The sequence below is a fragment of the Solanum pennellii genome, chromosome 9 (genome assembly GCF_001406875.1).
Source record: "Solanum pennellii chromosome 9, SPENNV200".
Classification (NCBI taxonomy): domain Eukaryota; kingdom Viridiplantae; phylum Streptophyta; class Magnoliopsida; order Solanales; family Solanaceae; genus Solanum; species Solanum pennellii.
The window spans coordinates 76,151,174-76,161,108 of record NC_028645.1 but is presented as its reverse complement, the minus strand read 5'-3'; the positions used below and the strand labels follow the sequence as shown (position 1 = coordinate 76,161,108).

Genomic DNA, 9,935 nt, shown 5'->3' with positions numbered 1-9,935 from the left:
ATATAGTCGTGATAGGTTGCCATCTATACATATTTATAGTAAGTTATAGAAAATTTAAGACTATATACTAATTGTTTACTTAACTGGAATTTCAAGTTAGATGTTTTCCTCTCGTTTTCGTCCGCCCAAATAATTCCTGTGTCCTTTCACTCTTTCTATTTACATAATAAATAACTATAAACCTAAAATACCAAATCCCACTAATTTATTTTGATATATATATGGGCCAACTAATATAGGCTATTATGTAATTTATAAACTTGACCCATAGCTATCAACTAAAATCAATTAAAAAAATACTTTTCAATTAAATAACAAAGTTAAGCAAATAGTTCAAAATTCATGTTTAATATTTGCGGGAAGAGTCTTTTATGATAGGATTATGTCTAGTTATCAAAACGACTTAACGGATCGTTACATCATCTACAACTAAAACAAACGTTCGTCTTCGAACGGTAAAAGAGTGAAAAGTTCATGAACACTCAAAAAATACACGGATATCTATTTATGTATGTCTGACTTAGTCGTTTACACTAGATAATTGTTTTCACTGAACCTTAACTAAAACCATTTCTTTTGTCATATACCTCCGAATTTTTCTATCCAGGATGGTTAAATGCTCCTCCCTACGTAAAACTCTAATCAAGTAACATTGAATCTCATTGAATTCCACCATCCTATATGTAACATTTTCAACATCGAATTATGAAATATAATCTAAATATCCAACAAACAAAATGACAAATAAGACTTGTAGTACGTTGATCAATCTCGACGGGGACAATATACCTCATGCTCTACTTGTTCGATCCTTTTTTTCTCATCATACTCTGCACAAGTGTAACCTTAGTGGTAGATCAATTACATCGATCTTATGTTGTTGGCTTGGTAGTAAATGACACGTGGACAAGCTTAACTATTCTGAGTGTGGTAGACTTTAATAGCATACTGAAAATAGAGTAAATTTCTCTACATGATACAGTTTCATACTAATTTATGTCTGATATTTCAAAATTTAAGTGGCAAGATAGTCTCATTATCCATTTAAGAAAGGTATTTTTTTCTCTAATGTTTCAATGCGTGGGAACAAGTGTTGCTTCACCTATTCGTCTTATGTTTGTGATACTAGGGATGATATGTCTCCTTTAGAGAAAATTCCAATAGTGCAAGAGTTTTTTTCAAGGGTATTCCATGTAAGTTTGATATAAAATTTAGTATCGACTTATATTTAGACACGTGGCCTATTTCTATTATTTCTTGTTGAAATACTCCAGTGACTTTGAAAGAACGGTAACAAGACTTGTGGAGTAAGAATATTTTGTCGGATCAAGTATATTTTTATTGGGTGTTTCTATCATATTGAGATTCCTTTGTTGTTATTCTCATCGAGGATATATTGGTATACTCCCATAGTAGGAAGGATCACAAGCATTATTTGAGGATGATTCTTTAAAAATCTGAAGAAAATTAAGTTCTATTATAGTGTAGGTTTCGATTAATTTGGTGGCATAGTTGAAATGTGTAGTGATCAAGAAATGTATTATGAGGGATGCCAAGAGAATATAGGCAGTTCGAAATTAGGTTTGACCTATTTAGTTGCGATATTTAGAATACTTAGGCCTAGTTGGTTAGTATCAATAGTGCTCTCATTTATTACACATGCATTGACATGAGATTGGATATGATTAAGGGTCTAACACGTGGAGATCGTCCGTGTTGAGATTGAGTTATGATTATTTGGGAACGTGGAGATCGTCCGAGCAATGGAAAAGCTATGACTATGATTTGGGTACGTGGAGATCGTTCGTGCGAAATTTGTTTGATTTATGATAGTGCATTAAGATCATCCGTACAGACACGTGGAGATCATCCGTGTCGCTATATGGACCTCGCAAGTCCCCCATGGGTCATGAACTTTTGATTATTTTCGAGGAGTATCATGTATATACAGTTGAGAGAGTACTTGGTATTTTAAGGCATATCATTTCATGGTGTCATATTGCATTGCATCCCATGACACCCTTCGTTCTTGATATTATGTATTTTATTGGTGGTTGGAAGTACTTGATTTTGGTTACTTGTATTTGTTGAACTTGATTTTGTGTGTTGCTCATATTGTGAGTACCTTTTGTGGAGATGGTAATTGATGAATATTGGTCTTATTGTTGAGATATGTGCTTGTATATGGTGAATTTTTAGGTTAGGCTGGTTTTATGCAGGTTGTAGTTATGGAGGTTTGGTTGGGGTGTAAGGAGTACCGTATTTTATTCTCTTAGCTTGTGTTTAGAGGTTTACTTGCTGAGTACCGTGTGGGTTGGTACTCACCCCTTGCTTCTCTAATTTTTTGTAGGTTATTATCCCAGATCCTTGTGATATATTTTCTTCTTTTCCGAGGCTTCTTGGAGATTTGTGAGGTAGTTGTATGTCATCTCAGTAGACCTTCTTACTCCTATTTATGATCTTGTCTATTCTAGCAACAAGGTCATTTGAGACCTGTATTTCCTTTTGAATCAATTGTAATACTATAGAGGCTTGTACGCGTGACAATCAGATTTTGGCGGTGTTTTGGAATTAAGGTTAATTGTTATTGGACTTTTGTTTTATATTCCACATTTAGTTAGGTGATTGAGTTTAGGCTGACTTGTCTTGGTGGGATAAGACGAGTGTCATCATGCCCATTTTTGGGTCGTGACTGTGGCGTGGAAGGGTAGTTCAGAACGTCAAGTAAAGAAGGTATATTGTGAAAAAAAAATGTTTTTTTAGGAATTTCAAGACTCTGAAGTTCACATATTTAGCTATAACGAATCTCAGACCGCTATATCAAAGTGTGCAGACTATTATAGCAGGGTAAACCCGCTATAGCAGGTCGCTATAACGGTTGAGGCGAAACGAGATCTAATTTTATGCAGAATCAACTCCAAACCTTCTTATTTTCTATTCTTTTGTTCTTGAACTTAGGGAGGGGGGGTTGATTTAGGGCAGTTAGCACTCAATTTTTCCAATTAAATTTATCGGTAAAGATAAGACCAGTGTTTTAAAAGGCGGGGCGTGAGACGTATCCATGGATCTACGGGGCTTAGTCTCATGTATATTCAAGTCTCATGTATATTCAATTTTATAGTTTTATTACTAATAAAATAAGCAAAGGTAAATCTTTAAATGATTTATGATTTCATTTGAGATAAGTATTGATAATCAATAACGAAGAAAAAAGTATTATAATTACTATTTGATAAATAATGTTACACCAGCAATAAAAATATGATGTAAAAAAGGTTAATAATAAATTAAAAACGTCTGGGCGTACGTTTTTACGCCCAGGACTTGCGTTTTTATGCTCGGGACTTACGCCTAAAGTTTTAGGACTTACGCCTTATAGATTTACACCTTTACTTTACGCCCCGGAGCGTTTTTGATACGCCCCGATCCAAAACTCACCCTGGGACTCGCCCCAAAAACGTTTTTGAAAGCACTAGATAAGACTATTACTCCAAAACCTTGTACATTGATTCTTGAGCCTTAAAAATTAACATATTCCTCTTGGGGGAGGATTTCGACATGATTTCATGATGGGGAAAATCCTAATTAAGTTGGGAAGGATGATCATGAATTAACTTAGAATTTGATTATAATAATTCAACTATAACTAGGCCTTTCTGATTGTTTGTTGCTTGTGTATACTTATTGTGCTGGACCAAGAACAATCCAAGATACTTTGAAAAAGAAAAATTGAGTTTTTTAGAGTTTCCAAGAGGCTTGATTCGATGTAGGTATATATATGTATTTTTACTATTTATAGTATCATTGTACAATACATGTTAGGAATAACATAGAGAGACATATGAAATAACATTTTGTTGATGACCTCATGCATGAACTCGTTATGTGACTTGTGCTTTAATTTCAAGTGTTATAGTTCATGTTTGTAATTGTGTATTGATTACCTATGTTTGTTGGTTGGATCGGGCACCACATTTGGTACATGATATTTCTATGATTGACTCAAATATCACGCTTTGTATATACTAACGATTGACTCAGATACCACACTTAATATAAAAATATCCATAAATAATTGGATCAAATACCATGGCATTTCACTAACTATAAATGGATCATGTACCACCCTAGTACACTAACAATTTGACTTTGGGTAATTCTATGAGAGGAGCAGGTATGTGTTTATGATTTCATGAGAGAACTGATATAATATTTATGATCATGTGGGACATGTAACCAGGTATTTGTTGTTTCATAATATGTGACTGAAAGTCGGTATTAATAATTGTTTATGTATTATTTTGTGTTATTGTATTGTTGTAAGCTGTTTACATACATATATTGAATTGTTCGTATGATTCTATTAATATACCGTGACTTGTATACTGACACTACACATGTTCTTTCCTTGTTGAGTATAGGACAACTTTCAACGGCTGATCCAAGACCTCATTTAATGATGGTAAGTGAGATATGCTTGCATGCATGCTGCATTTTGTTTAGTGTTTTAAGCTTTGAGGTTGCATCTCTTTTTACTTTAGGCATTAAAGTTTTGGTACCATATCTTTCCGTTCTTAGGGGTTTATTTTTAAATAATTATTTCAAAAAATTACTTTAATACACAACCTAACTTACCTTATTCTCCATTTTTCCCTACTTTTTAAAAATATTTCATTAATCCCTTTTTTTACTTTTTGAAATTCATATCTTTGATACATAACTTCACATCTCCTAACTCACGTCTATCTCCTCCACTTTTCACTCCTCAAATTACGTTATATTTTCTCTCTCATAATCTTATCAGTTTAATTTTCAATTTGAATTTTAAGATATTTCTCTCTCCAGTCAAACGATTTTTCATTCCTTCTGAGTATTATTTCAATTTCATTACTTTTGTTCATAGTTAATAGGTTTTTTTTCATGATTCAAAATTCTGATTCATTATGATGATGCTCTCTTTTTCAGTATATGTATTACCCAGATAATGACATCTAACACCAATCATGTTTATGACCATGAAGGCGCAAGTTGGTTTGAGAATAGATCGATGAAATTGCATTGATCCCCTGTAATTGCCAACGTGAGTATTGAGAAGGAGAGGAAGAATGTGTCTTTTTCGCGAAGGTTGAAAAATCCCCTAAAAAGGGGTAGAAACATGTCATCTTAAACACTATGGGATCTTTAATTTATACTTATTATTTTTGGTTATTGGATTGAGGACTTATTTCTATAATTTGAATTGTATGACGATTGAATTATGAACACTCAATATTTAGTTATTTAAAAATTGTTTTCTTGCTAATTTTTTTAATGATGAATTGCTTTAAATAAATGATATTTTGGTTAGTTATCATTTCTCCTTATCATGTGGTATACTGTGGATGTCACTCACGACAATTTAAATTGTAACATGAATAGATACCTTAAATTATCATTTTAATTAATTTGATGATATAGAATATTTTATAATGCAAGTGTATATATGCTAGGATAGATAACATGAATTATAACATATTAAAATACACATATAGTGTAACATTATTGGCATGATCAGTGAATATGAGTTAGATCTTTCAAATTACGGAAATACAATGTATTAAAATATTTTCTGTCCAAAACTTGGGTTAAAAGAGATGCTAATTAGAAGTGCCAATTTTTATTCATTTATTTATGAAAATCTATCCCTTTCAACTTTTCAAAGAGTGTTGTTTAGCGCAAATTAAGGTACGATGTCTGCGTATGCTTCAATTTTAATTATTTTATCGTTATCTTCTTTATATTTGTCATATTCATTAAAGTCTATATCTCCTCTAATCCTAAAAATCTAACTCATCTTATCATCATCATCATCATTTATTTTTCGTATTTTATTGTCTAGTCAATCTTTCCTTTTAATTTTACCATTCACTTTTTTTTTTTATTTTAAATTTTGTATCTAATTTAGGTCTTTGTTTATCCAGGGCCCTGTAAGTCATGTGGGGAGTTGAAGAATAAAAAAAAAATCTCACATCGAGTGTTGATGATGATATATATATGTGATAGTCTTATAAAAATTGAACGATTCTCTCCCATTTGAATTAGATGCAAATCTAAATTTACATTCACTTTTTATAAGAAAATCGATGTTAAACCATCAAAAATTCGATTTAATTTGGGTCACAAACTTGGCAAATCAGTTGAGACCATTGATAATGTTGACCATAGTCAAACCTATTCATCCAAAACTCCAAATCAACTAATAACCAACCCAATGGTGTGAACTGACCATAGTTATAAATTATTCTGGACTTAATTAATGAAAATCAAAATCCAATTTGAATCTTGTTAATCCAAAATGTTAATTTTAGTTAAACTTTTGATTTTTAAATTCTTCTTTTCCAAAATTAGATATTCTTCCCCGACATATATCATGCCACCTATCTCTGCAAGTTAAAAATTACAATAAAATCTACAAAGAGGATATTTCAAGGGATAGGGGGGGGTCTAAATACCCAAAACGACTATATGAATCGTTATAAATTTTTTCAAACATAAAGAATTTTAATTTATATACGTTGATAATATAATCTAATTTAAAACGATATGTACTGCAATATTACTTGTTATAGAAGATTGTTGTTTTATTTTTTATATAATTATCTTTCAATTTAACAAACACTATTTTTTAATTGTTCTCTACCTTTTAAATAAATTTATTTGTATTGAAAATATATATTGTGTGTATAAGTTGGTAGCCTTTTAATATCAATTTGACCAAACAAGACAAAGATTACAAGGAAAACAACAAGATAATGATTCTAATAGGAAAACGACAAGATAATGATGTTATTGGAAAAAGTTATCAAAGTAAATCATTTAGTCGAATCTAATAATAGAATTGGTTGATATATAATACAACTAATGCATTAATATTTTCCTCTTCAAATTAAATGCATGGTCTTCTTCAAATGTCTGCATAATATGAAAATGAAAAGTAAAGAATGATTTTCAACAATTATAAGAAAAAAATATCACATACGAGAAAATCAAATTGTATATGTTTTTATGTTGTTCCACCTTATTTTTGTTCTTCAAAATGCATGATATAATTGTTAGTACTGATTGGTAGTCCGGCATTGGTGTTTGGTCATAAAATTAATATAAAACTAACTTAGAGAAAAAAAATACTTAAATATGATAATATTGATTAATTGAAAATTATTCTTCTAGCACAATTTGAAATAAAAGTAAAAATGAAAATTTTCAGGCCAAGATATTTCAAAATTTTGAGATAGTATGATAAATATATCAAGTTTCATCAACTACCCTAACACAAAGAGATTACTCCATTACTAAAAATAGATTTAACAGAAATTTAATAAAAGAAAAAGACTAGAAAAAGAGACCAAGATTAAGAGCCTTTTTGGATTGACTTAAAAAAATAGTTTTTTACGTAAAAATAAAAAATCAAACTAAAATAACTTTTAAGTCAAAAATAAAAAATAAGGGGGGGGGACCTATTTTTAATTTTTTTTGACTCATTTTCAATGATTTTTGAGATTGTCAAACACTTTCTAACTTATTTTAAGTCATTTTTTACTATTTTAAGTTACTTTTTATATTTATCAAACACTTTGAAGAATTAAAACTGACTTAAAAATAGATTTGATCAATTTTTAAGCTAATCTAAACCCCCTCCAACTCTTATCTTCTCCTTAGAGAACTTAAAAAACTAATAAGGAAGAATTAATAATAAATGAATGATAATTGGATTCTTTTCCTTTTACAAACATATGCCTATTTATAGAAAAAAAATTACCCAATCCTTTGATTGATACTCCCTCTATTTGTTCATTTTCTTTTTTAGTTGTTCCTAATTACTTATCTAATTTTCTATTTTTAGTTGTCCCTAATTACTTGGTCATTTTGACAAATCAAGAAAGGACAATGATTTACTTATTATATCCTCAATTAATTATATTGAAAAAGGTAGAACTTTTTGAAAATCTTAAGTTTTTAATTCATCCACTGCATAATTAATAGGGGTAAATTTGTTAACTTACTATGTCAATTATTATCTTAATAGATGTGTCAATTTAAAAGTGGACAATTAATTAAGACAATGAAAGCATTTTGCAAGACATATCAATATATCAATGAGGTTTTGACATGATAATTTATCATGCAATCTTGATGAAGTTTTGGCATGACTATTATTATTATTATTATTATTATTATTATTATTATTATTATTATTATTATTATGCAATTTTGGGTAGAAATTCAAATGTCTTTGTGAGAAATTTTATGATTTTATCTTTTTTTTACCTCTTCATTATGGGCTTGTATTCATTTCATGTCATATCTATGGGCTGATAATATTGTGGGCTTGTTGAAGGCCAGTAAGCCCGAATACACACTAGGTTAAAACATTTATGTCTATAAATATGAGATTAAGTCTTCTCTTCTGTCTTAATCTAAAACACACTTCATAAGGTGTCAGCCGTCATAAGCCTAAGGTGAAGAACACTTAACCTAGCTCATTTTTATTTGTTCTTTGCTATGGCAGGTAAAGCTACAAACCTCCTTTATGCCTATTTCACTAGTATGTTTGTTTTAATATTTCAATGTCAAAAATAAATAAAGTTGGAGTGATAACATGATACATAACTAAGAATGTAATGTTTGCAATAAAATAGTCATGGAATAGTTGATTAATTAAAGTATAAATGTCTCTTCTTCTTTTTTTTTAAAAAATTTAATCAATAAAGAAATAATTAAATAACTATTTGCAGGCACATGTACTTAATTATTATTAATTATAGCATTAGATACACTGATCCAAATTTAAATTTGCTTGAATAGAAGGAGATTTGAAGGCAAGTATGGAGAAGCATAACACAAAATGGTTCAATGTTGAATGTGTGCCTCAATGCTTTACATTTTCCAAAGAAGAAAGACCAGGTGATGCTCATATACCTATATGCACCAAAATCCCAGTCATTGATCTTGGAAAATCACAAAAATTTGAAACAATCAAGCAACTCTTGCTAGCTGGTCAAGAATTTGGATTTTTCCAGGTATAATATTTTCTTTTTTTTCTTAAATGAGGAAATTAAAACCTTTCTGTCTCATAAAGGTAGAGGTAATTAGGTCTGCATGCGTACATCCTTTCCTTCTTTGCTAGACACCACTTATGAAATTGTATCGGATGTATGTTGTTGTTTCAAAGTAAAAACAAGAAGGTTTTTAAAGATTTAGTGTGGATCTATGTCTTTGACCTGAACCCCGTATATATTATATATGAAAAATAAATAAATAAATAAGTATAATATATGTAATTATGTATATGTGTCTAAAATAATTAAATTGAACCTCATTTGAATATATGCATGATTTTTAATCTTTGATCCACTTCTAGAGTCTAGACTAAAAAAGATTACATGTGATGAGAGGCGGATGTGACTAGGTTTATTCGAATTTAGTTACTTTTATCTTAGATCTTGACGGCTTGACTATATATTAAAATATTCACTAGATATGAACAAATATGAATATGTTCTGAATCTAGTAAATTGTATGTGATGAGATAGAATCTCAACTCGGATCTATATTCTTTAAATTTTGAATTTGTTTCTGTAGGTGATCAACCATGGAATCTCAGAGAATGTGACGACTCAAACAATGTCTACCTTTGAAGAGTTTTTCAACAACATAACTGATGAAGATAAAGTGAATGTAGCAAGCAGAAAAGGATGGATGTTCACAGGGAGTAAGGAAGAAGTTAAAAATGGTGTTCATTTATGGAGGGATAATATAAAACACCCTTGTCACCCACTTGACAAATGCATGCAAAGTTGGCCAGATAAACCAGCTAGCTACAAGTAATTATACAATACTAAGACCCCAAATAATTTGTGTTTTGAACCCCCCCACCCCCACCCCCCACCCCACAC

At 30.4% G+C, this 9,935-nt stretch overlaps 1 protein-coding gene across 1 annotated transcript in view; it reads left to right on the top strand.

Moving 5' to 3' along the window:
- The first annotated feature begins 8,853 nt into the window (after positions 1-8,853).
- The window catches only part of LOC107030403 (hyoscyamine 6-dioxygenase-like), a 2,476-nt gene continuing 1,394 nt past the window's right edge, over positions 8,854-9,935 (top strand). Inside the window, exons 1-2 of the mRNA XM_015231688.2 lie at positions 8,854-9,059; positions 9,622-9,863. Of these exons, the coding sequence (XP_015087174.1) occupies positions 8,865-9,059; positions 9,622-9,863 (437 nt within the window). The 5' untranslated portion in view covers positions 8,854-8,864. The remainder of the gene's footprint in view (positions 9,060-9,621; positions 9,864-9,935) is intronic.